The sequence below is a fragment of the Suillus subalutaceus genome, assembly GCF_016647625.1.
Source record: "Suillus subalutaceus strain FC151 chromosome Unknown DFJ58scaffold_3, whole genome shotgun sequence".
Taxonomy (NCBI): Eukaryota; Fungi; Basidiomycota; class Agaricomycetes; order Boletales; family Suillaceae; genus Suillus; species Suillus subalutaceus.
The window spans coordinates 215,375-241,078 of record NW_024540252.1 but is presented as its reverse complement, the minus strand read 5'-3'; the positions used below and the strand labels follow the sequence as shown (position 1 = coordinate 241,078).

At 48.7% G+C, this 25,704-nt stretch overlaps 5 protein-coding genes across 5 annotated transcripts; 1 reads left to right on the top strand and 4 right to left on the bottom strand.

The window, feature by feature from the left end:
* Positions 1-8,127: 8,127 nt before the first annotated feature.
* On the bottom strand, positions 8,128-9,974 carry DFJ58DRAFT_756254 (uncharacterized protein). The gene is given in 7 exon segments (XM_041388112.1): positions 8,128-8,184; positions 8,195-8,817; positions 8,970-9,190; positions 9,240-9,411; positions 9,485-9,554; positions 9,584-9,612; positions 9,668-9,974. The coding sequence occupies 6 exon segments, from the start codon at positions 9,908-9,910 to the stop codon at positions 8,305-8,307; spliced, it is 1,248 nt and encodes a 415-aa protein (XP_041250495.1). The 5' UTR covers positions 9,911-9,974; the 3' UTR covers positions 8,128-8,184; positions 8,195-8,304.
* A 214-nt stretch (positions 9,975-10,188) lies between these two features.
* DFJ58DRAFT_740959 (uncharacterized protein) lies at positions 10,189-11,001 on the top strand (the record flags this gene model as incomplete). Its single annotated transcript, XM_041387116.1, has 3 exons — positions 10,189-10,510; positions 10,570-10,740; positions 10,796-11,001. The coding sequence occupies 3 exons, from the start codon at positions 10,189-10,191 to the stop codon at positions 10,900-10,902; spliced, it is 600 nt and encodes a 199-aa protein (XP_041250494.1). The 3' UTR covers positions 10,903-11,001.
* Positions 11,002-11,471: 470 nt separating this feature from the next.
* DFJ58DRAFT_756231 (cytochrome P450) lies at positions 11,472-14,352 on the bottom strand. The gene is made up of 15 exons (XM_041388111.1): positions 13,990-14,352; positions 13,869-13,939; positions 13,784-13,813; positions 13,698-13,734; positions 13,594-13,639; positions 13,325-13,469; positions 12,869-13,274; positions 12,755-12,810; positions 12,544-12,700; positions 12,468-12,492; positions 12,262-12,333; positions 12,154-12,209; positions 11,973-12,088; positions 11,750-11,920; positions 11,472-11,701 (listed from the first exon to the last, which is right to left on the bottom strand). Exons 1-15 carry the CDS (start codon positions 14,303-14,305, stop codon positions 11,645-11,647), a joined length of 1,761 nt encoding a protein of 586 aa, XP_041250493.1. The 5' UTR covers positions 14,306-14,352; the 3' UTR covers positions 11,472-11,644.
* Positions 14,353-15,595: 1,243 nt separating this feature from the next.
* On the bottom strand, positions 15,596-17,778 carry DFJ58DRAFT_836059 (laccase; the record flags this gene model as incomplete). The annotated part of the gene is made up of 12 exons (XM_041392278.1): positions 15,596-15,681; positions 15,732-15,796; positions 15,848-15,871; positions 15,927-16,054; positions 16,129-16,149; positions 16,203-16,926; positions 16,977-17,004; positions 17,056-17,131; positions 17,194-17,343; positions 17,396-17,464; positions 17,515-17,566; positions 17,615-17,778. The coding sequence occupies 12 exons, from the start codon at positions 17,776-17,778 to the stop codon at positions 15,596-15,598; spliced, it is 1,587 nt and encodes a 528-aa protein (XP_041250492.1).
* Positions 17,779-20,175: 2,397 nt separating this feature from the next.
* DFJ58DRAFT_756213 (laccase) lies at positions 20,176-22,333 on the bottom strand. Its single transcript, XM_041388110.1, has 10 exons — positions 22,245-22,333; positions 22,025-22,183; positions 21,896-21,971; positions 21,817-21,844; positions 21,037-21,766; positions 20,963-20,983; positions 20,758-20,906; positions 20,679-20,702; positions 20,559-20,623; positions 20,176-20,508 (listed from the first exon to the last, which is right to left on the bottom strand). The coding sequence occupies exons 1-10, from the start codon at positions 22,263-22,265 to the stop codon at positions 20,366-20,368; spliced, it is 1,416 nt and encodes a 471-aa protein (XP_041250491.1). The 5' UTR covers positions 22,266-22,333; the 3' UTR covers positions 20,176-20,365.
* Positions 22,334-25,704: the final 3,371 nt, after the last annotated feature.

Genomic DNA, 25,704 nt, shown 5'->3' with positions numbered 1-25,704 from the left:
CGCAGGCCACGTCCTGGATGATTGCCCCCAAAGTATTGAGTGTGAGGCTAGGCAGTTTGTGACCAGGATTGTTTAGCGGGAAAAGATCACGGCCGGTACTAATGAACTTCGAAGTTGCGTACAGGACGGATTTCTCGATGTAGTTAGTGCAGGGGGCAGAAATGAATTGGCCTCGTGACAAAAATAGGTTTGCCCACTAGTACATCGAGGCTATACTATCCCCTGCAGGCTCCTTCCCAACCGCTGGTTCGAGTGTGGAGGGACTGCGAGTGACATTTACATGAGACGACATACTAAGTAGAATATCACGTGCAGCAGCAAAATTCAAACCCAGCCCAACTTTAATTCCCCTCAGCTGGAAGATAATATTTGTAAACAAAGATCAGCCACCAACGGACTGCGAACTAACCCTAAAGGTGCGCAGCTACTTACTGGCCAGCACCAAAAACCTGGAAAGCACAGCGTCGGATGAGCGCTCGCGTCCAAATATCGGACCCTTGATTTATCGAGCTCCACAAGGGTATCAAAATGCAATCCGGTCTATCTGCCAAAGAGTGGATTTGCAAGTCCTTGATCCATAGCACAGCGGAGGTTTCGACATTTTACCACATTTTGCCACTAGTGAAATCACATTCGAAATGCAATCTAGAGTGCTCCAGGCTAGATCCAGAATACTCAACAATCAAACGAGTGTTCTTAAACCTTTAACTGCTGCCTTCAAAGGATCAGACTGTGGACATTTGACAAACCGGTTGCACATGCTGGGAATTAACTGGGTTTGTACTACTAGTGCTTGAAGGAAGCTTCAGCGCTGCAGCGCTTAAACATGCACTGCCCTTTCAATCCCTCCACCTCACAACGGACCAAATGACTACGCGATCCCACTCACGCTTTGACATTTTTCCTCGCCTGTAACTCTCGTTTCGACAGTACTATACATCGATGCATCATGTGGTATGTACTCGGGCCTCCCTCTTGAGATTCTTAATTAGTCATCATTTATCTTCTCTGCGCATTCAATATCATAGAATCAATATTTGTATTGAATATTGAATATTGAACTCCCTTTCGACGAACTCGCTAGTAAAATTGGTCCTGCAAGGCCGCCGACTGCAACCGGTGCGTGCAGTGCCGCTGCCCTCTCAGACGAGCGCCAAGTCGTACTTCAACGTTTCAACTGCATTCCATCACCATTCAGCGAGTTTTTCACAGTTCTGGCACATACATACATCCATTCAATCTCAAATAAGTAGTTCTTACACATTGCAATTTCAATTGCTCCACAGCAAGTGGCAGAGTTTGATCGTTTTGTTGCTCAGCTAATCGCCATTGGATAGACTTACTGCACCAAAAACATCGCCTCACTACTCCAGAGTCCATTACACGTCCTCAAAAGACCCAAGTTGCAGCTTGGTCTTTGATCCTTGGATCAGCGTCCTCAATTGTTCCATTCCATCTCACAATCTGGATTGCAATTATTATCATTCTCTTGTCAAGAGTCAATGTCAGTGTATATCCATCTCTTATCCCCTCCCCTTGTCTGATCTCATTAACAGTTATTGGATATGTCTGAAGGAACTTGGGAGAGGCTGTCCCGGGTCGCTGTCAAGGGTGCTGAATATAACTCTCGTGAACGCCACCCTCGTCCGAAATGTTTGCAAGGCACCCGGGTGGCCCTTCTCAACTACATCTACGGATCATTAGACAAGAAAGAAAAGAATCAGATCATTTGGCTGCACGGCACAGCGGGCGTCGGAAAGTCTGCCGTTGCATTCACGGTAGCTGAAAGGATGAAAGGATTGAAAGTGACAGAGCAGACGCAAATAGAGACGCGACTCGCTGGAACATTCTTTTTCTCCCGCAAGCATACAAACCGGCGCACGACCGGTTATTTCTTTGCGACGCTTGCCTACCAGCTGGCCAGCAATTTCCCCAACGTCAGGACGCATGTCAATAGGGCTATCCTCGAGAACCCTGCCCTTCTAGACCCAGACAAGCCTGTTCGCGATCAGATGGAAGGCTTGTTTCTCCGACCACTCAAGAAGCTTCAAGGTAGACTACGCGAATGCGGCAGTCCGCCTTTGACGTTCGTTATCGATGCCCTTGATGAATGCACATCCGAAACCCTCGATCAACCCGCATCCAAATCGTTTAATGAAGACAAATCCGAAAGCGAGCTTGCTGAACTCATATCCCTGCTCGCTCAAGCTCTTCGCGATCCTGAACTCCCCGTGACTCACATTCTAATCACAAGTCGCTCGGAGGGGGATATTCGTGAAGCCATGCAGAACAAAGATGTGCGCCCGCTGGTGGGCGAGATACCCGTGAACATTTCTGGCAAGGGCGTTGCTACCACCATCTCGCTAGACGGCGCAGATGTCGATGAAGACATCTATCGTTTCTTGGAGGAGTCGTTCAGAAAACTGCAGCTTCGCTATTCCACCTTCCCACAGCCAACAAACGCTCAACTTGAACGGCTAGCGAGCCGAGCGGGTAGACGTTTCATCGTAGCAACTACGATGATCAAGTTTATCGATGATCAACACAACGATCCCCGCGACCGGCTTGAGCTCATGCTCGAACTGACGAGTAAACTGCTTCCAGGAACGGAGGTGTACAGGTTATACGACCTTATCCTCTCCACATGCGCTGACCCGACGTTGGCATACATGCACTTGTCCGTTGTTGCTGTCCTTGCAGATCCTCTTCCGATCTCACAAATATCGGAACTTCTTGGCCCAGGTCAGGGCAGGAACGTCGAGAAAGTGCTGGTGCAGCTACGATCTGTAATAGATCTTCCTACCGACAGCAGTCTCCCCGTGAATATCTATCACTCGTCCGTTCGCGACTATGTTTCCCACCGCTCAAACTGCGGCCTCCGCCAAGTACAAGACACCACATCACTGCACTCCCTGCTCGCACTTTCCTCTCTCCACTTGATGGTGCGCGAGATTCCAGAAAGCACGGCCCTCCTGGATACACTCTCAGAATTAAAGAAGCATAGCCAGGCTATGCAACCCCATGATCCCCAGAATTTAAAACACTCGTTGTCCTTCATGGTCCAGCCACCGGAGCCAATGCAAGTACTTGTAGCTTTGTTGTGGCTTCGGGGAGATTACCGTCCAGAATTACAGTTCTGGCTAGATACCCCGGACGGGTGTGCCTGGCTGCAGACTGAAGGAGTGAATGACTGGCTGCAGACCCAGGGGGGGATGGACTGGCTGCTGACTGACGGGGGGAAAGAGTGGTTGCTGACCCACGGCGCGAGAGATTGGCTGGAGACAGAGGCCGGGAAAAACTGGCGGCATACCGATGGGCAGGAATTGTGGTTGCGGACCCAGGGCGGGCAGGATTGGCTGCAGACAGATGCCGGACAAGACTGGTTGCTGACAGAGGCTGGGCAAGATTGGCTACTGACTGACGGGGGGAATGAGTGGTTGCAGATCTGGGGCGCGAGAGATTGGCTGGAGACAAATGCCGGACGAGACTGGCTGCTGACAGAAGTTGGACGATACTGGCTGCTGACCGATGGGAGTTATTGGCGGTCGCAGACCCAGGGCGGACGAGATTGGCTGGAGACAGAGGCCGGGAAAAACTGGCGGCATACCGATGGGCAGAAATTGTGGTTGATGACTCAGGGCGGGCAAGAGTGGCTGGAGACAGATACTGGACGAGACTGGCTGCTGACAGAGGCTGGGCGAGACTGGCTGCTGATCGATGGGCAGAAATGGTGGTTGGGGACACAAGGCGGGCGAGACTGGCTGCAGACAGAGGTTGGGCGAGACTGGCTACAGACAGAGGCTGGACGAGATTGGCTGCTGACTGATGGGAGTTGTTGGTGGTTGCGGACCCGGGGTGGACGAGATTGGCTGGAGACACAAGCCGGGAAAAACTGGCGGCATACCGATGGGCAGAAATTGTGGTTACAGACCCAGGGTGGACAGGATTGGCTGGAGACAGATGCTGGACGAGACTGGCTGGGGATGGAGACTGGGCGAGACTGGCTGCTGACCAATGGGGAGAAATGGTGGTTGCGGACCCAGGGCGGACGAGATTGGCTGGAGACAGAGGCCGGGAAAAACTGGCAGCATACCGATGGGCAGGAATGGTGGTTGCAGACCCAGGGCGGGCGGGATTGGCTGCAGACAGATGTCGGACGAGACTGGCTGTTGACCGACGGGGGGATTGAGTGGTTGCGGACCCAGGGCGGGCAAGATTGGCTGGTGACAGTTGCCGGACAAGACTGGCTGGATGCAGGGGCTGGACGAGACTGGCTGGAGACAGAGGCCAGGAAAAACTGGCGGCATACCGATGGGCAGGCATTTTGGTTGACGACTCAGGGCGGGGAGGATTGGCTGGAGACGGATACTGGACGAGACTGGCTGCTGACAGAGGCTGGGCGAGGCTGGCTGCTGACCGACGGGATGTATGAGTGGTTGCAGACCTCGGGCGGGCGAGATTGGCTTGAGACGGAGGCTGGGAAAAACTGGTGGCATACCGATGGGCAGGATTGGCTGCAGGCAGATGCCCGGGCCGGACGAGACTGGCGGCATACCGATAGGCAGGAATTGTGGTTGTGGACCCAGGACGGGCAGGACTGGCTGGATGCAAAGGCTGGACGAGACTGGCTGGAGACAGAGGCTGGACGAGATTGGCTGTTGGCTGATAGGAGTTGTTGGTGGTTGCAGTCCCAGGGCGGACAAGATTGGCTGGAGACAGAGACTGGGAAAAACTGGCGGCACACCGATGGGCAGAAATTGTGGCTGCAGACCCAGGGCGGGCAGGATTGGCTGCTGACAGATGCTGGACGAGACTGGCTGCTGACTGATGGGGAGAATGAGTGGTTGTGGACCCAAGGCGGGCGAGATTGGCTGGAGACAGAGGCTGGGAAAAACTGGCGACATACCGATGGGCAGAAATTGTGGTTGCGGACCCAGAGCGGGGAAGATTGGTTGCAGACAGATACCGGACGAGACTGGCTGAAGGCAGAGGCTGGGCAAGACTGGCTGTTGACCGATGGGCAGAAATGGTGGTTGGGGACCCAGGGCGGGCAAAATTGGCTGCGGACTCACGATGGGGAAGATTGGTTAGAGGCTAATGGCAGGCAAGAGTGGCTTCAGACTGGCAGCGGGAAAGACTGGCTGCAGAGTCGCAATGGGAAAGACTGGCTGCAGACTCGCAATGGGAAAGACTGGCTCAAGACTAACAGTGGGCAAGAGTGGCTGCAGACAAGGTCCGGGAAAAACTGGCTGCAGACAGAGGTGCAGACCTGGGGTGAATCTTCAGCGATGCAGATGTATGGCGCGAGATACTTGCAAACCTTGGAAGGGCAAGCCTGGTTGCAGACAGAGGACGCGCAAAATTGGCTGCAGACCCCATATGGGCAAGACTGGTTGCACACTGGGAGTATAAGATCCTGGTTACGGACCCCATATGGGCGAGACTGGTTGCAGACCGAGAACGGGCAAGACTGGCTGCGGACCCAGGGCGGGCGAGACTGGCTGCAACACCAGGATGGGCGAGACTGGTTGCAGACACCCCGCGGTAAAGCATGGCGGTTGACCAACATCTGGGTGACCATGGAAGAATTCTCGAGTACTTTCGAGGCAATCAGAGACTGCAAAATCTCCCCAGTATTTTCTTTGCATCCAGCTTTTCAAGCAATCCAGCAGTTCAAGGCGCTGCCAGATTTCTCGATGTTCTTGGTGTTTCTGGTGTTAAGGAACCAGTATCATTCTACCACAGCATCACCAGACATGGAGATCATCCACGCTATGAAAGCCCTTTTGAGATTCGCAGACGAAGCACAGAAACAAAGTCAATCGGCTTCGGGCGCCCTCAACTACGCATGTCAAAACTGGGCCTTTCATCTGTCACTAGCTCCGAAACCGTGGGATGAGAGGCTCGCCCATATGTTCCAGTCTTTCTGGAATCGCAATCTTGTCTCCTGGCTTGAAAGGCAGTGGTGCTTGAAGGATTTGCCGTCTTGCCTCACTATTTTGTCCAACGGCGAGAAACTTGCAAAGGTGCTCGTGTTCCCAATGGTTTCCTAGACTCGCAATCTAACCTGTGCTTATAGGAACATCTCCTCCGAGCTTCTGGGTCATATCAGTAATTGTTCTGAAGCTGCCGGTTTTATGCCACACGTCCAAGTCACTCTAGGTCTTGTTATCCCACGCATAGATTTCTCACTACCAAGTCCATACGACGTATTTATATTTTCCTCTATCTCCAGCAGATCGTACTAGTATGTTTAGAGGTGACTTCAGACAGGCGAAATAAAGGGGTTTACTTTTGCCATCTCCTGCAAGTTGAAAAACCGATGGGGGAGCGAAAACATATTTGGAGTCTGTATATTATACAATTTTACAGTTCCTCTCGTGGCATGTTAGCCAGGGCATACTATTTTGTGAAAACAAAAGGTCGTCAAATATCATGCTATATATATTATGTGTGCAGGGACACCCTAAGGCCATGAGCGACTGCCAATTCACTCAGAGTTGGTCTCGATAAGCTTTCATAACCGCCAAAAAAAATTATCCACCACAAGTTCATTTCGCGGCAGTATAGACGAACGCGAATGAGATGAGTGAGATGAACCTGCTTGGGTAACAGTAGAAGAACCCGCTTGGGTAGCTAAATACGATTTCGATTGAGTGCTTAAATCTTTTTCTCTATCAGTAATAACAAATGAAGAGGAGGAAAGATTCTCTAGAAACAACTATCAACTGTATGAAAATAATCTGTATAAATATACGTACCTCCGGGCTGAAAATTCCAACTATGATCATCAGGAAGCCGGGCAACGTCTATATCCGAAGGTCGAAGGAATCGTATACCATCAGACTTTGCATTCACAAATGCAAGCCAATCACGGCCAAGCTCGACGTCACACCCGCTCAGATAGACGGGTCGAAATGTCTGTCGGGAATTGTACCAACCATCGACAGTAGGAACGCGCACTGGCCCAAAGGCGGATTCCACTGCGACCCCATGATGATTGACGACAGAACGCGGGACATTGCAATCATGCAGAAAAGACAACGATACATTTAAATCAAGACTCGCATCATCGATGCGAATAACAGCACGAGCCGCGAGATGGAGGCGAGTGTTACAGATACAAGTGAACTAAGCTGTTCCGTTTTCGATCCGACTTCGAAACCGACCTCATTTGCTTTCAACAGCCGTTCAAGAGGACATCATTTTGTGGTTGTCAATATAGCTGTCAAAAACGCTATCCTTGCAGAAAGCACGGCCTCTTCATCACCACAAGACATATTAAATTCTTGACGCACAGATTCGCACCCCTCGAATGTTCGCGACAAATGATAAACAAGTGATCCATGAAGAGGGGAGTGCCAGTGATAGTAGAGGTGATCGGTCCCGTGACGTAGTCATGTCGAGTGGCTTTACCATCACTTGGGATGACAGTGCCCAGTTCGCTTCTAGTGGGTCAACGAATTTCCCAAGATGAAGCGCAGTTTGTTCAGGAAAAGGACCAGGTGGATGAAATAAAAGATTCATATATTGTATTCCAGATATAGCGACCCTGGTTAGCTTGCTGGAGGTGCTTACAGTATATGCGATGATTAGCGCATATTATGGGGGCAAAGATAGATCATACCCTCCACTGGCAAGCAGTGTTTAGGAGCGTGACTAAGAGGGATGTCGTCAGGAGTGACACCAGAAAGTAATAAGGGAACTCACCCGGCCACAGCAACAGGTTCGCGATCTCCTACACGACGAGAAGAATGGTCTCTAGCCTTCTGAATCCAACTTCGTTCGTAGGTCAATTCTTGAGGCGTCATCTTATCTCTCGAACGACACTCCAGAATGATGTTCGGCGAAGTGGTAAAGCTAAACAGGACTTGAGACAGGACTCAGGACTCACTTCCTGTATGCCCTTCATCTCGTGGTGACAATACGCCATGAAATCATTGAATGCTATCGAAAGAAACCCGGGTCTGGTAGTCTCCTCATCTCGCGCTCTGAACGCTTTCAGCCAACGCTCAGGTGGATCAAAACTGGGCGACAATAATACTGATGAGTACAAAATCGATAAGACAGATACTTGAGAGAGATCTACGAAATGCATATGGTCGATGCTAGGACGGGAATGGTATGGACGCATCGCAAACACTATATTTGCGTGCATTTACACCATCCCTACCCTCCATTCCCTTCTATTACCCAGACTCGAGAGAAAACAAACATCAGCTTCCCACATCAAGAAGGGTATGAAATGGAAACATCGAAAAGCTGAACAACACTGGACAGGACATCTCCCATAACAGACAGATATCAAGATCTCTGAGCGTTGCCTCTATGCGATCTTACCCAAGAGTCCACCTTGCTCTTGTCCCCAACGAGTCCATGTTCGGCCTTCAAATGTCGACGAAGATCATATGCGCGAGTTAAGATGTGATCGCAGTGCACTGAAGAGCCGGAAAACGGTGTTTCCGGAGGCAATAGTAGTAGGTCCTCGACGTTTGGGTATGGACACCGTATGGTTTTTGACGTTGGCATGCGAGTGCGGAGGGAGTAAGTATGTCCGGTGATGCGATCGATACTCAAGTGCGCAGCTGAGTCTGCCGGTTCGTTGTCGGAACAGTCAGTATCACTGTCGGTAGTTGTGGCGCCGTCTGACTCAGACAGATCTGTGACAGATTGATCGCTCTTTGTGCTATGGATCTTGGCTAGATGCCTTTCGAGGAGTTTTTTGTAGCCAAAGGCACTGGAGCAATGTTGATGTGGGCAAACATGATTTCTGTGGCCCAGATGAATCACATTGTTGTGCGTCGTGAGGGCCTTCATCTGTGCATGACGTTAGAATTGATCGAAAACAAACATCCGTTGATGATCGTACAGATTTGAATTCTTTCCCACATTTGTCGCAATTCCAGTCTCTGCCCACTTCTCCACCGCGTCTACGTTTGCGAGGCAAGTCTGTTGCTTCATGGTTCTACGTCTGCTAGTACGGCTTCTAGCTCTTGTTGTTCGTGTAGTTTCTGATGAACGCGTAGATTGTGTTGGGAAGCGAAGGTTCGTCTGTTGCACGAGGGATGCATGCACGTTGGAGGGTGGGTCTCGCGTATATGAGCCTGGAGGGACGTCCATGTCGGGTAATATGTCGGGTCAGCGTTGGATGAAGGTAGGCAATTTGGGTGTGCACACGTGTAACGTTTATCTGAAAGAATGATAAATCATCATACACATGGATGTGAAAGCACACGAACCGTCATGAGTCTTGACGTGACCTTTAAGCTTCTGGTTCGTATCGAACGATTTAGTGCACCCTGGGTGTGTGCACATGTAAGATTTCGTACCTGGGGGTGAGTGTGCTTGGCAGGTATGAGATCGCAGCTGATGGTGCTTGGCAAACACCTCGTCGCACCCCTCTACCGTGCACTGAGAAGACAAAATCAGCGCGGATGGCTTGGACGGGTGGTGATAGCACATACAGCATACAATTTAACCCCACTGTGCGTATTCTCGTGCACATGGAGGTGCTGGAGGGTCCAGACGACTCAGGAAGATGGCTTTTGCATGTGCTTGTAGATGGGATTCGCGCAGATAAGACTTTTGACAAGTCGTGCAGACGTAGGGACGCTGTTTGAGTTGATTTAGCACACAGTAGGCGTAAAAAAAATCGCCACGTGACCACTCCTGTATGGGACCTTATGTGCTCTGCTAACCTACAAGCTTTGGAGTAGGACTTTGTGCATACAGAATACGTGCAAGGATGACGGGCTTTGTTTGAGGAAGGCTCTGGGGTATCGCGGACAGCAAGATTCGCAGTTGAAGTCGATGGCTCGGGTTGTGGACTCGCAGAAATGTGTAAAACATATCTAGTGCCACTGGCTTTGCGTTTCCCAAGGACTGTCGTCGATGACAACAAAAGCGACATTCTAATCGGCCTGCTGCCTACTTATAAATTATGGAAGTGGAGTAGAAGCAAGCTTGAATTTACATGACTTAAGTTTTTACCGATCGGGGTTTGTGTGTGCTAACTTTGTAGGGTCGAAATCTTCAGGTCCGCCAATATTCTGTCTTTCCTTAATTGTTTGAATCGATTATAGCCTTCCTTGCAAGGTTGCCAGAATTATCAAGGAGTATACCGATGAATTCTTTCATCACGCCGTGGAGTTGTATCCATCCGAGAAGCTCACAGAGTTCAGGGAGTCCATGGTCAATGTCTCTGCCACTGCTGCTGTTTTGCGCGAAGTTTGCGGCGAAACCGCAGAGGACAGTGGTGTTTCCCTCCACTCCGTAATAGAAGAACACAGAGATATCTTCGTTGTCCTATTCGAAGAGCTTATGGAGATGTTCCCACCACCCGGGGAGGCTCCCGGTCACGACAACCGTACAATCATGATCAATGCAGTCCTTGACCGCTTCGAGGAAGGTTTTTTACAGGTCGCCACCAAGCTCGGAGTCAGCGAAGAACTATTGAAAATTCACTCTAGTTCTCTCAAGTTCGTTGTTCAACATGTTGCCGTAACCATAGGTACGTCAAGAGCATCTAACCGTTCCAGAACATTGACAACATTATATTACATAATGTAGGGGACCTTGCTGAACAGCATCCCGAGATCGCCAATGCCCTCCTGCTCATTGCGATTGCGGAGTTGTCACCCTTATTGTTACCTCAGATTGAGATGGGTGCATTACTTGAGGGATGGCTTCTTCGCCCACTTCTCCGCATGATTGGATTTGGACCGCAAGGACCAATCAAAGGTACATTTTTGTGTATTGTTGCGGTGCTGAGCAGAACATCATTGTGACGTTTTAGGTGGAATTGCTGCATGGCTGCAACGTTGGATATTTGGTCCCACCATCCCAAAGGGTAACTGGTTTGCGGTACTCCAGCGCCTAGGCATGATCGGTACAAACCTTTAAGTATCTTTGAAGTTGTTCGAGTTTCAGCAGTTTTCATGACATCGAAGCCCTTCGGGATTTGTTTACGTTTGTACTTTAGAGTCAATTTTTGGATACGTCAAGTGTACTTATGCTAGATTTCACGTTGTAGATGTGCTTGCCGTGCTTGGATCCAACCCAGTCAAGCAGTCTACGACTTTCCCTCTTCTTTGGAAGCCTGGGCTGGCTAGGGGAGTTGATAGTGTGGGCATGTGAACCGTGTGGGTTCCGGTAGGTTCAACCACTGACTGGTCAACGATCGTCTGACGACGTCTGTACCAGTAAGTCTTGGTACTCTGGTACAGTTATTCACTCTGGCATTTATTGCATCGGCACTGCGACCTGTTTTCTTCCAGCAATGTTGAAGAAAGTACTTGTTCCTACGACGATGAAAGTTCAGTAGAGGCAGCCACTGAAGTACATAGTTAGAAGTTCGAATCATGGGGGGACCCATAGGGAAAATTGTGCGCAAAGGGGATTACCTATTGATCTGGGCATACTCTAGGACCAGCATTGAAAGGAAGGAAAATAAACGGGTTGGGTACTAACATATGACTGGCATTAAATCCTGACCCGCGTCCAGTCCCCAAATATTATCTGAACCTCGCGGCGTGACGGCCACACAAATGCAGAGTGCAGCAGGTACATATTTCCTTCGCATCGACGCACAGAATAGTACAGATAATATAGATAGTGTTTCCTCGTAATGCTCTGTCCCTTATATTTACACAACCTCAACTTCAACAGGGCTAGCCTCATCCATCCTAACCCATAGCCCGTCCTATAATGACATGAGCCACTAAACAAAGAATCAAGATTGAGGACATACATGCGCATAGATGGTAAGGTGGCTTTTGAAGACGACCTTTTCGATGGCCTTGCGGCCAGAACACTTCGCCCACTCCGCAGGCGGAAGAGTCTGGACATCGGTGGCCAAGGAGACCGAAGAGAACTGTTGGAGAAGTCGGACGAGGAAGAAGGAAACCTCGTTGTAGGCGAACTGGATAAACATAGATGTCAGCATGAATACTTTGAGGGAGCAGTCGACATACCTGTTGCCCAACACAAATTCTGGGGCCTGCATTGAAAGGCATGAAGATGAATGGGTTAGAGGTACAATATTTCTGGAGGCGGTCGTCGAGGAACCGATCAGGGTCAAATTCTTCAGCTTGTGGAGAAAAATGCGAGTAAATATTCGTTCCAATGCTGTGGTCAGTCGATTATCCTGCTCACCATCTGGTCCCCATAAGTCTGTTCGTCGGTGCATCAGGAATACAGAGTAAAATGTCCTGAGATATCCATCGTCAGTTGAACAAACAACCCGTTTCTTGATGTAATCACCTAGTATTTTGAGGGACGTAGATCGGTTTCCCCCCATCGATTCCCGGCAAGACCGTTGGTTCTGTACTGGTCCTAATCCATAATGAGTACAGAGACGCACGCATGGGCGGAGCAGTATTTACCTGCCATTGAATGGCCTGATAAAATTAGAGAAATTCAATGAGATCAAGTACAACAAATTTAAAGAGACCGAACCCGATACTCACACAGGCGAGTAGAGTCGAAGCGTTTCTGAAATTCCCGTGTCACCTCAAGAGAAAGTGGCTTTTGAGTAGGACTCACCATTGATGACTGCTCTCAGATATTTCATATCGCGCATATCATCGTAGGTTGGTCTCCTTGAGCTACCCACTTTGCTAAGGATCTCCTCACGAAGACGGCGGAGAACATCGGGATGCTGTGTGAGCATATAGATGACAAAAGTCAGGGTAGCTGCAGTCTGGAAAGAGTGGTCTTAGCATCCTGAGAATGACCGTCCGAAAGAGGTGCATACAGTATCACGTCCAGCAATCATGATGTTAAGAATTTCGTCCCTGATGACGATGGGGTCTAGAAGGAAGCAAATTCATGTCATTTGGAATGACGCGTCGACGCTTGCGTTGCATACCTTCTGTGTAATTTACCAAGTGATCGAGCAGCGTTTCGCCTTCTTTGACGTCCCTATCCTTTGCGTCGGCCTTCTCGTTGAGATTTTCCTTGAGCATTTTTTTCTTTTCTAACGCCTCCTTGAGGATGGGGTCGATGAACTTGTAACAAGTATCCATGTGCTTCTTAACACGGTCAGTCCAGAATTCAGACAGGCGCCACGCTGAGCCAAACCGGCCGCGATAGGAGGTAGCAATCTGAGCATCGCTAAATGCACGCGCAAACTTGTCGGCTGGGTGGTTCTCAAACGCGACGTCTTTAGAGCGGGGCGATGATGGTGGGTAGATCAGGCCGGCGGAGAGAGAACAGACGTTTCTTCCGAAGAGGAATTCCGTCGCAGAATCTAAGGTGAAACGAGAGACCATGTCCTGAAGCAATGTCAGCAAGAATAAGCATAAGATAGTCATCATAAGTTTACCTGGAAATCCACGGGATAGCCATCTCTGAGTCTAATCTTCAACTGGCTAATCGCGTCTTCCGCGTGCTTGTCAAATATATCGAAATGACTAATCCGGTCTTTGTTGAAGAACGGGCGCGTCATCGAGCGGTGGAATCTGTAGTCACTAGATTAAGTCTGAACAATGAACGGAAATAGATAAGACATACTTCCAGACATCCCCTGAAATAGACAGTAAACTATATTGTCACGATGGAATACAGGAAACACGCTCACCATCGGAATTGAACACTCCAGTGCCAAGGAGGGAGTTGGCTTGGTCCCGAAACATAGGCCCTATTGGTTGAAAACGTCATTCCATCAAATCGAGACAATAACACATGAAATCGCCGACCGTTCGCAAACGAGGTGAACTGTGATACTAGAATTGCCTGTTATGCATGAATGTATAGATTCATAACGCTCTGATGAGCTGCTTACCTTTATGTATTCTGGTTCGGCGGTGAAGATCTGTTGATCGCGACAGATCAACAATGAAACTTAGGGTGTGAAAGAATGTACATGCCCTATTTTCAAAGAGCACTCGCATGTTAAACGTATGTCCAAGAGTGTTACACTTCTCTCCCATTAATCCCCCTATGATCGTAAGCATCGATAGGGGAAAGTGAAGTCAGTTGGTAGCATACCCATGTATCCAATCTTGAAATCTTGTACCAAGGCTACGAGGATATCCAGACCGCCAGGCAATCTACTTGGATACCTGGGTGGGAGAACAGCACCACGCATAGCAGCTTGGCGCCTATCGCGATAATTTGCTGCGAGCAAGCTGCAAGTGAAGAGAGCAGGAAAAGACAACACATATGCAGGAATCTGTGACCATCCTGGCAGGGATATGCCAAATGCAAAGTCGCAGATGCGGTTTAGACCATAAACTATCGCGGGTGGTAATAGGAGCTGTGGTAAGCAACTGATGAGGTAGACGATCCCAGGTGGCAATTCCATCGTTATATGGTGTGCATTTGGTCTGAAAGGTGTAGCCAACTTTATAGACTCAGTGTGACTGCGGTTCCGATACAAAATCGTAGCGGTGCATGAGGCCCCCGGCTGCGCTCCAAAATGGCCCTCATATAGGCGTGGTTGAGAGCGTCAAATACGCAAAATCAGACAAGGGTGTCATAAAAATGTCACAGTGGCAGTCTGACAAGGAAAACGGTCGTGTTCTGACATTAATATTGCAAGTGAGAAACTGCTCGCAGACCACATCCTGGATGATTGCCCCCAAAGTATTGAGTGTGAGGCTAGGCAGTTTGTGACCAGGATTGTTTAACGGAAAAGATCACGGTACTAATGACCTTCGAAGTTGCGTACAGGACGGATTTCTCGATGTAGTTAGTACAGGGGGCAAAAATGAATTGGCCTCGTGACAGTTGACAAAAATAGTTTTGCCCACTAGTACATCGAGGGTTCACTATCCCCAGGCTCCTTCCCAACCGCTGGTTCGAGTGTGGAGGGACTGCGAATGACATTTACATGAGACGACATACTAAGTAGAATATCACGTGCATCAGCAAAATTCAAACCCAGCCAACCTCAGCTGGAAGATAATATGAGTAAACAAAGATCAGCCACCAGCGGACTTCGAACTAACCCTAACGGTGCGCAGCACCAAAAACCTGGAAGGCGCAGCGTCGGATGAGCGCAAATATCTTTATCGAGCCCCACAAGTAAACAGAAGGGTATCAAAATGAAACCCGGTCTATCTGCCAAAGAGTGGATTTGCAGGTCCCCGATGTGTAGATATTGGGATTATCATTATATCATATCATGTTATCATTCACTGACTACTTTCAGACTCAGGATCTCCGTCATGCTCGTGCCGACCAAATCGTGTTTGGTTTGACAAAATCTTGTTCACACATCGGTTGCTGAAGTTAACAGTGAACAGGCTCTATGTAGTATGTATGATAGGCTTCCCACCTGTACAGGCTGTACTACATCGTTAGAACTTCAGTTAGCGTAGTCAGCCAGTGAAAATCGTTTATCGTTTACTGTTCGAATATCTACAGTAGATGTTTTCTCAACAATCAAACGAGTGTTCTTGAACCTCCAACTGCTGGCTTCAAAGGATCTGACTGGACATTTGACAAACCGGTTGCACATGCTGGGAAACTGGGTTTGTAGGGTCGAAATCTTCAGGTCCACTAATATTGTCTTTCCGAATCGATTATGGCCTTGCTTGCAAGGTTTCCAGAATTATAACAGGTCTATTTAATAATACTATTAGTCTATTGTTCAATTAAAATCTAAACCTCCCTCAGCTACCGTGGGAGGCATTCCCTGGTGATGGTCATAGATTGGACATAAGCGATCCCATTCATCTGTAACACAGCTCAGCAATAGAAGTACGGATTCTTTATATGTGACCTACATGGCACAAGGCCCAAATGTGCGCCAGTATCTGAGGGACTTTCCGCCATTACCACGGCAAAACCGCTGGATGTGAAGAGTTAGCCATTTCGTTCACGGGAAGATTTACACACGTACTCATCAAGATGCCAGTCAATGTGACTGTTAGTTCAAAGTCAGAACCCTTCTTAACAACTCGATAAATATGATATCATACCAATGCAAGAACCAGGGGCCAGAATTGTCGGTCACCCATCGGATCACCATGCGTTGCCCAGCGCTCCCAGCGCTGACCACATCGCGGCGAACGGGGTTCGCGTAATTGAAAGTACTGCTGCCCGCGCTCTGTACGACATCAAATGTATGCTAATAATAATGAGTACCAGCCAAACATGCCATCGAAGTTACGGCGAGCTTACCCCGTGAAGGTGTATGGGATGCTGGTATAATATATATCAGTCGCGAAAATATCGAATGAATGGAAAAGACGTACAGGTCCACCTGGACCGGTTATTGCCATCGTCAACTCTACCACTTTGTTGGCCTCGAGAACGTACACACTCCCCTTTGGGAGCAGCTGAGAAGCGTCTAGAGCTCCACTAAGAATTTGGAGTAGAACAGGAATGGTGGGGGATTGGAATGTGACATTATTGACGTAGAATGTTAGGCCAGTGACGGAAACCTCGAGGTTGAGGTTGATATCTGCCTTCCCATACTCTGGAATACCAGGAGCACCGGGATTGATTAGAGCATGCAAGTTTGTCTCTTGCAATGGGTTTGTAGATGTAGTATTAACCGTAGTCGGGTCGGCCTTTGGGGCGCCTCTGTAGCGTAGGATAGCAGAGTTCATTCCTTTGTCGTAGGTCGCATTCGCTGTATCAGGAAGACTGCGCACCCAGTAGTTATCTACTGGCTGATCAGCTACTAGAACCACAGAGTAGCGCTGAGCCGCAAAAATCTGGAGCTGATCTACCACCAGAGGTTCTGTCAGCAATCCATCCGCTTCGATAACGGTTAAGTTGTGGCCATCGATGGAGAACAGGACGTTGGAGTCGCATGACATTTGAACCAGGCGCAAGCGGTATCGCCTTCCCGGCCTGACATTAATGACAGCGAGCTCAGACTCCGGTCCGCCAGCATAGCGACCGAGTCCATTGATGAGCATAGACTGGGCAACAGGTATCGTATGGCGCAATTCGGGGGCGACAGTATGATACCTAGTGATCGTGATTTAATTGGGCAGATTATCTATGCTTGTAAAACTCACCAGTCGGCAAGCGTAATCACAGTACTTGCTGGAAACACATCATGGTCAGATGGTTCATATGAACCAATCTCTCGCTCACCATCGTCGACATCGTACATGTATGCCAAAGGATCTTGAGGATCATAGATTACCAGGGCTCCCCTGAGACCATCGCACTGTTCCATAGGTCAGTCCTCTAATGCGCGTGCAAGGTTCGAGTGATACTTGCATATTGAACAGAATAATGACTGTGATACCAGAAAGTGCCTGCCTGGTTCTGGGCGGAGAAAGAATGTAAAAAAGAGTGGTTCGGTGTGATGGGGCATTGTGTGACGAAGGACGTCCCATCGGCATAGTTAGTTCCATTCTGAGAGATACCATGCCAGTGCTGCCGTGAACAAGGTCAATTTTAACAACACTGATGATTTGACATTACTTACGACACTGGTAAGCTCGAACATCGAGTCATCTTTGAGTTTGTTGACTACCTCAATATCAAAGTGATCTCCCTATCGTAAGGTCAGCACTGGCGCCCGGTAAGGAGATCAACAAAATTCACCTTCTGTGCTGTAATTAAAGGTCCAGGAAATGTGCCATCAACAAGAGTTGCTCTGTCAAAGATCAGGACTGAGATATGAGTGCCGTTGCATTAGACTCACGGGCGTTTGAAGCCATCGGGAGCGATGACTCCATTACCAATGGTTATTCTAGCTTTGGGGCCATGTACAACGGGCTGAGATAGTGGGTAAGACTGTGAGTGAGATACTATGGATGCAGCATTAATCGATGAGATGAGAGAAACGATTAGAAAATGAATAATCATCGCGATTATTCACGATAGGTAATGATGCTGTTGTTCACGAGAGTAGTAGAAGTAGAAAAAATATTACAATGCTCTTGCAGCTTTTATCTTGCAGCAGTAGACAGCCATGAAGTGTACGCCGGGCCGTTCAAAGCAGTTCGACTTATCGGCGTGTGATTGCACCGCGAACAGATGCTCAGCGCCCCGGTCTCAACGGTGTACGGCTGCGGGAGTTGGCAACGATCTATTGATGCGTTCAAGAATGATGACGTACCATGAGACCATGACTCGGACACGATTCAAAATAACTCAGACGCGAAACGGCCAACCGACCACAGGTGTTAGTGCTAGGATGTCACTACAGCTTGAATCAACTCTTCATGCACAGGAAAAGTCACTGGTGGTGCCCCTCCGTCAAGTACGGTGGCTGTGCGAGAGCATCGGACTAGCGATTGTCAGACAGAAACGGTCACACGCTATTAGTAGTAGCACTATGTGCTTGTGGCATGTCAGGACCTTTGCGATGCCGACTATGTGCTAGGTGCTTAGTGTCTATGCACAGAATTTTGAAAGGAGACGGCCGGCGACCTTGATAATAATGGCGATGATCTAAGGTCGTGCCACTATTGGCCCGGGACCGTGGAAGTTGGGCTGAAGATGCCATCTAGGACTCGTCACCAATGGAGGATCAGATCTTGGCTGGCAGGCTATGGCAGCGGCCGCAAGTACCGGATGCACGACCGCAGATAGGCAGATAGTGAACTTATTTAGACAGGGATTGAATCCAAGCTGTCCATGACCCGATATTTTCCAAGAGGTCGGAATCGTCGCGGCGAGACGCAGTCACGGTGACCTGGATCGTGTTCAAGGTCAAGCAGCTACCCAAAAGCACCAAATATCCATTCACACCTTGGTGGTTTAAACGTTTATAATTAATGTTGTCTGCAAACTTTCTACCAGTACGGAGGAGAGATGTCAGGAATAAAGTTGGATGAGCGCTAGCAGCCATTAAATTTAGGGTATTTCACGCCCATATCGTAAAAACCTAACCGAGCTCCACAAAGTGAACAGAACCGGGGATCAAAATGAAATCCGGTCCGCGGTCTTCATGCTGCCAAGAGATCACTGAAGAGACAAATAACAACAAACAATATAAAGAGTCCAGGATGATCGGTGTTTCACATTAACCTGGCGGAACGTCCCGGCCCGCGGCAATTTTGTATCTTCCATCAAGTGCTAGACGGGAAATGCACAATTTTCACTTATTGCTGAATAGCGTCAAAACAACAACACATATTTATATATCGGATCTACTTTAGTGTATACTTTATGTCTCTGCGCATTGGGCCCGACAAGTTTTTTTTAATTCTGTTGTGAGCTTGCTACAGCGGCAGCAGCGGAAGTTGAGATCTCGATACGTTGAAACCACAATAGAAATGCACAATTTCGTCGCGCTATGTCACACGCGGCGCCTCGGCCAAGACACGGTGGTATCCAAAGTCCGACAGCGCTCCAAGCCAATGAGTTCCAACCGATTCTGTCGAATGCAACAAAGCGGAGACTCGACCAAGCCGATAGTGTGATTTCCTGATTTAACCCAACTGTCACGCTGTCACGGTACTCATGAATCGTGAACTTGAAGTTGTAATCTTCATTTCAGCGTGCCGACTTCGCTATACAGCGCCCCATGACGGCAACATATTTGTAGAGTGAATACAAGGAGATAAATGCCCTATACGTTGTGTAAGTACCATACTAACATCATCCAGAAACGCTCTCGACACAATGCACATGCCGCACTCCCTTCATCGAGCCTCCAAGCACCTACAAGTTCCAACACCCTAGACACACCCTCTGGGTCACCTTCCCGAATCCACACACGATCTGCATTCCAGGCATCATGCCGTCGCCATCGTCGATTCTGATACCAGACGGCACGGTGCAGACCAGCGCCGAGCGTGTCTCTGGCTTTCTGCACCCTTCGATTGGATCATGGCATCGTAATACCGAAGTAGATGTATGTTCTTCGTAGATTCATTGAGCTAGTTCAATCTCAATACTTACTAAGTCTAGACACATGTTATGTTACTGTAATTACTACCAACTTAGCAGCGCGAGCGTCAATCCCTGACTCTGCAAGAAGACACGAGAAAAAATATGATTTGCAGATATTTGTAAGATGACAATGTAGGCCATTTATACAGTGTCGAGTCAAGACAAAGAAGCCACCAAGAAAAACAATCACTTGAACTTACTTGACTACGTACAGTCGTACGTTAGGTTGTCACTAACCTCATGCTCAAAAAGATAGGCCCGATACTGAGCACTGGATTCCTGTATGCTCTGTCTTTTCGACGTCGATGGAACGGAAGGTATGAACTTCAAGCATCAAAGAAATATAAATTCGGCGGGCGCTACATCAAGTATAAGGCTATAACTGTCATATCCTGTATTAGGTCAAGTAGATACTGGAGAAAAGCACCAGCCAGTACCGTATCATAATCTATGATGAAGTAGAGGGTTCATTACTTATAATAGAGGAGAATCTAAGTAGGGTAAGGGTTGTCCTGCAAACCCTGATAAATCAAAATGAGTGGCGCATCTACTACTATGCAGATGAAGGGAGGGGCGCTGGTGGTGGGTAAAGGCTATCGGACATATTGGTAGCTGCTTCGTAAAGATCCATACTCGTACCCCCCAACTGCGAGGGTGAGAGAGCGTTAAAGGTCGGACACAACTGATCCCATGCGTCTGAAAAGCAGTTCAGCCATAGAAATTCAGTTTCTTCACAGATAACATACCTGGCGCTGTTTGCATATTTGCGCGGGTTTCTGAGGGACTTTCAGCCATTACAACAGCAAAACCACTGGATGTAAATAAAGGATTAGCAAATTCTCTCGCGAGGACTTTCGCACACATACACGTCGAGATGCCAGTCAATGTGACTATGGGTTCAGAGTCAGTGTCCTTATTGACAGCTCGATAGAGACGATGGCATACCAATGCAAGAACCAGGGGCCAGAATTGTCGGTCACCCATCGTATCACCATTTGTTGCCCTAGACTGCCAGCGCTTACGACATCGCGACGAACAGGGTTCACGTAATTGAAGCTGCTGTTGCCCGCGCTCTGTACGACGCTGAAGGAATGCTAATGCTCGCATCAGTACCAGCCAGACCATGCCATCGAAGTCAAGGAGAACTTACCCCGTGCATATGGATGGGATGCTGGTACAATGTATGTCAGATAAGTAAGCGTCAAAACGATGGAATATACGTACGGGTCCACCCACACCAGTGGTCGACAATGTCAATTCTACCACTTTGTTGGCCTCGAGAATGATGACGCTTCCATTTGGCATCAGATCAGAAGCATCTTGAGCTCCGCTGAGAATCTGGAGTAGGACAGGAACGGTGGGGGCTGCGAATGAGACGTTGTTAACGTAGAAGATTCCGTTGTCGTCGATGGAAACTGCGAGGTTGAGGTTGATATCAGCCGCTCCATATTCTGGAACGCCAGGAGCAGAGGGATTGATCAGAGCATGCAAATTGGTCTCCACCAATGGGTTCGTGGATGTAGTATTGACCGTAGTCGGCTCGACCTGCGGGGCGCCTTGGTAGCGTAGGATAGCAGAGTTTGTTCCTCCAACAAAGGATGCATTGGCTGTATCAGGAAGGCTGCGTATCCAGTAGTTGTCTGTCGGTTGATCGGCGACCAAAACCACAGAGTAACGTTGACCCGCAAAAATCTGGAGCTGATCCACCTCGAGAGGGTCGGTCAGCTGTCCATCCGCTTCGATGACGGTCATGTTATGGCCATCGATGGAGAACAGGAAGTTGGGATCGCACGACATTGAAACCAGACGCATGCGATACCGTTTTCCCTGCTCGACGTTGATCACAGCTAGATCAGACGCGGGTCCGCCAGCATATCGACCGAGTCCATTGATGAGCGTGGAGTCGGCGACATTGCCTATGATGTAGCGCAAGACGGTGGCCTCTGCGTGATACCTAGCGATGCTACTTTAGTCGGGCAGATCACCAGCGTTCATAAAACTCACCAGTCGGAAAGCGTGATCACGGTGCTCTCTGACAACGCATGATGGTCAGAGGATTAATATAAACAAATTTCTGGCTCACCATCGTCGACATCGTACATGGATGCATAAGGGTCGTCAGGATCGTAAATTACCAGGGCTCCCCTGAGACCATCGCACTGTTCCACAGGTCAGTCCTCTGATGCGTATGCAAGATTGGAGTGATACTTGCGTATTGAACAGAATAATGACTATGATACCAGTAAGTGCCTGCCTGATTCTGGGCGGAGAAAGACTGCAAATAAGATTGATTCTGCGCAATGGGGCATTGCGTGACGGTGCTCGTCCCGTCGGCGTAGCTCGTCCCATTCTGGTAGATGCCGTGCCAATGCTGTGGCAAACAAGGTTAAAAAGTTAATTGACATCAATGTTGACGATTTGGCGCTGCTTACGACGCTGGTAACCGTGTACATGGAGGTATCCGTGAGGTTGTTGGCCACCAAAATGGAAAAGTTATCTCCCTATTATGCGGTCAGCGCTAGTGTGCGACGAGGTGATCGACAGACGGTCACCTTCTGCGCTGAAATCAAGGGTCCAGGGAATTCGCCATTAACAAGAGTCGCTCTGTTAAAAATTAGCAGTGAGTTTCGAAATCATGACAACAGACTGACGAGCGTGAGTAGCCATCGGGAGCGATGTCATTATTGCCTATGGTAAGTGTGGTTTGGGGGCCGAGCGCACTGCGCTGAGATAATGGGTAGGATTGTGAACGAGATATTATAGCCGCGGCATTAATGGATGAAATAAAAGAAGCAATTAGAATTGGAGTAAACATCATGATAGAAAGTGCTCTCGCCAGGAGAGCAGTAGAATGGAGAAAATGAAGATGATGAAGATGATGAGAGGACACATCTCTCTTTACAGCTTTTATCCTGCACGGCAGATAGCCTTGAGTGAGTGTTTTCTCTAGCGATGATTACCGGCGTGTGATCACGCGGAAAATAGTTGCTCAATGACTGCATCGCCCTGTACATCTGAATATCAACAGCGTACCCAAGAGTTAGCAGCTGTCGACCAACGCGTCGAAGAATTTTGGCGTGCCACGAAAACATGACTCAGACACAACATGAGATAACTCAGGCGGCCAGAACAGTCAACTGACCTATAGCAGTGCTCGTGCTAGGTTGTGAGAGCACTCCGACGCGATTCTCCAGGCACAGGAAAGAAGGATGCAGATGGTTGGTAGTGACCCCTCGTCAAGCGTACTGTGGGAGAGAATCGGATTAGAGTGTTTGGAAGGAACGATCACACGCTGCATGAAAGCTGAGTGCTGACCTGTTCATGTGCCTTGAGAGCGATAAAAGTAGATATCGATGAGCATCTGTGTTAAGCATCAGGTTGAAAAACGGAACCGGCAAAATCGCGGATGTTTTATTCCGGTATCTAACCGATACTGTCGCTGTGATGCAGAAGGAAAAAGTGAGTGGCATATTTTATCAGAGCGCGGGACCACCGGACCAGGCAGTGATCGGAGATAATGCCAGAATAGAGCATGCTGTGCCTACTCTGAGGCTCCATTTCCTTTCTGTCATGATCAAGAGCTTGCCGTATTACGGATGGGCTTGGGTAACATCGATGCTGAAGTCAGACTTCGTGCCGATACTACCTGTTTAGACGCACACATCAGCTTGCTGCAAATCTGAGATACTGACGACGGTCATTTCTTGTGTGGCCATTACAAGATTGCACACACTGGCATTGGAGACTAAATTGCACGAGTCAGATTAGTACGCAACCGAAAACCCTTGACAGAGACCTGAAGGGAAAAAATGGTCGGGACGACAATTCCGGGACCGCCACACCCTCACGGAGTGGGACGTCAAGTCGATGTTGCGCCTTCCATTGCGAAAGGGACTAGCAACATTATTGTACCGTGCTATGTCATCTGAAGCAAACAAGGCATTGCTACGGCGGTATTCAGAGGGGAGACTCTTCGTCGATGATATATTGAATACCCATGCAATGATTCCAAATGGAAATGGTTTTGCCTTAATGGACTCACGATGGGAAGTCAGCATCGCCAACAGCTCCAACAAGTGAATGTCGGGTCGGTTAAGGAGGTGTAAACAAGATAGGATTGGGGGATGGTTGCCGCGTTAGGTGCCCATCGGGACCTTGGCGGCGGCCGACTGCGCAACAAACGCTCAGCGGATGATTGTTGCGACGCGCTCGGAATGGCTGAGGCCTGAAGGTTGTGCCAGGCCGGCTGCAGTGACCACAAAGGACTCGTCAGCAATGAGAATCCGCTCACGGCTGCCAGGTTATGGCAGTGACGCTGACTGCATAACGACCGCAGACATGCAGGCAGTTAAGTTGTTACTAATTTTGGAAGTCGCTTGAAATAACTATAACTGAGGAAGTGAGCGATGGCTCATGGCCCACGCCGCTGCATCTACTTTAACGTTTGCCGCATACCAGTACTTGACATAGCAGTGATGTGGCAGCAGAACTGGTAACTACTAGTCACTGGCGTTTTCTGAGCGCTGGGAACGTTCAAATGTTCATGTATGCATGTATGGCGCGTCGTGGAAGAAACAGTTAGAGAAATAATTGAAACTCCGCGTATAAAACAAAGTGGGGACGAACCAGAAACAGAAATAAGCTTATTCTAAATATGTTTCAGGGACATTAAACGCAGAATTATAATTGTAAGGCCTGGCATGACATGTGCACAGCCTGTGGCAGTAGTTGGAAGGCTACCCAGGCTTATGGGCATCTGCAGGCCGAGGCCCTGTCAGCTTTGTGAAAGAATTTCTTTATTTTTACTGTTAAACGTTATATAAGACGCGGTGCCTTGCAGTTCCAAAATAAGTCTTCCTTGCGGCAAACGGAAAAAGCCGTGAAAAAGAGACAACACAGCATGACGTGTTGGACAACATGCCGGCGGTTTATATATAGATTCCGAACTAAAAATCGCATCTCTGCAAGCAAACAACTCAATTTTTGCCCTCCCAATGAGCGGTTGCACAACCACATCAATTTTCTTCTCTCGACATCGAGCACCAATGAGGCTGACGCCTACCATACTCAACCACTATCCCTACTATTAGCTTACAGTGTCTAATTGTACTTTACTGTACCCTCCCTCCCTCCTTCATGTATTTCACATGGTTCAGTCACATAATCCAGTGTCACTGTTGTACACGCATACCCAAATTAAATTTGAACTTCGTCATGGTACTCGACGGCACCCTCCGGAATCCACGGTGTGCCAGGCGCGCTCTCCCAGCGGGTTCTACACTTGTGTCCCTCCTAGAATCGACACTCTAGGCGCACTCCAACCCACCCCGAACCTGTTTGGAGGTTCGGTCCTGGAGCCACGCCGGACTAGACCATGAGTCCGACTCAGAAAATTTCAGGTTCGAACCGAGGTTCAGAATCGGACTGTGGCAGCACGAGTCCCTCGCCGAATGTTAAAACCAACAAACTCACTCACGCCATGACTTGGCAGCAGGATAATCATATTTGCAAAATTAAAAAGGTGCTGCATAACAGTAGAAAAAAAGATAGAACAAGATATGTTGAAGTGAAGTTGAAGGCTTGGTAAAGGGGCACAAGTCGCCGAAAGAAGCTAGAAAAGTGAAGTTGAAGTTGAAATAAATTAAAGGGTGCAAGTCGCCGAACTGCGGGCGATGAATCAGAAGGAGATCGTGTAAGATAGTAGCTGTTCACGTACCAATGTTTGCAGCAGTCCGAAGTGGATAGAAGGGTCAAAATCAGCCATGAATGGCCTCGAGGTAATGATGGAGTTGAAGTGAAGGGTGCAATTCGCCGAACTGTAGGTGGCGTATCAAAGCAGATTGTATAGTATAGTAGTCATTCACATACCAGTGTTTGCAGCAGGCCATAGTG

What these genes read in the sequence shown, in the direction of transcription:
- DFJ58DRAFT_756231 (XM_041388111.1), bottom strand. Translation starts at nt 14,305, where the DNA reads ATGGAATTGCCACCTGGGATCGTCTACCTCATCAGTTGCTTACCACAG. An exon ending in CCGAACCAGAATACATAAAG is followed by an intron (nt 13,735 to 13,783) that starts GTAAGCAGCTCA and finishes CATGCATAACAG; the next exon opens with GCAATTCTAGTATCACAGTT. An exon ending in GAATTTGTGTTGGGCAACAG is followed by an intron (nt 11,921 to 11,972) that starts GTATGTCGACTG and finishes ATGTTTATCCAG; the next exon opens with TTCGCCTACAACGAGGTTTC.
- DFJ58DRAFT_756254 (XM_041388112.1), bottom strand. Translation starts at nt 9,910, where the DNA reads ATGTCGCTTTTGTTGTCATCGACGACAGTCCTTGGGAAACGCAAAGCC. An exon ending in TGTGCACGAGAATACGCACA is followed by an intron (nt 9,412 to 9,484) that starts GTGGGGTTAAAT and finishes TTGTCTTCTCAG; the next exon opens with TGCACGGTAGAGGGGTGCGA. An exon ending in TCACGTCAAGACTCATGACG is followed by an intron (nt 9,191 to 9,239) that starts GTTCGTGTGCTT and finishes TCATTCTTTCAG; the next exon opens with ATAAACGTTACACGTGTGCA.
- DFJ58DRAFT_756213 (XM_041388110.1), bottom strand. Translation starts at nt 22,265, where the DNA reads ATGTACACGGTTACCAGCGTC. An exon ending in TGTACACGGTTACCAGCGTC is followed by an intron (nt 22,184 to 22,244) that starts GTAAGCAGCGCC and finishes TGTTTGCCACAG; the next exon opens with CATTGGCACGGCATCTACCA. An exon ending in CATGTACGATGTCGACGATG is followed by an intron (nt 21,845 to 21,895) that starts GTGAGCCAGAAA and finishes ATGCGTTGTCAG; the next exon opens with AGAGCACCGTGATCACGCTT.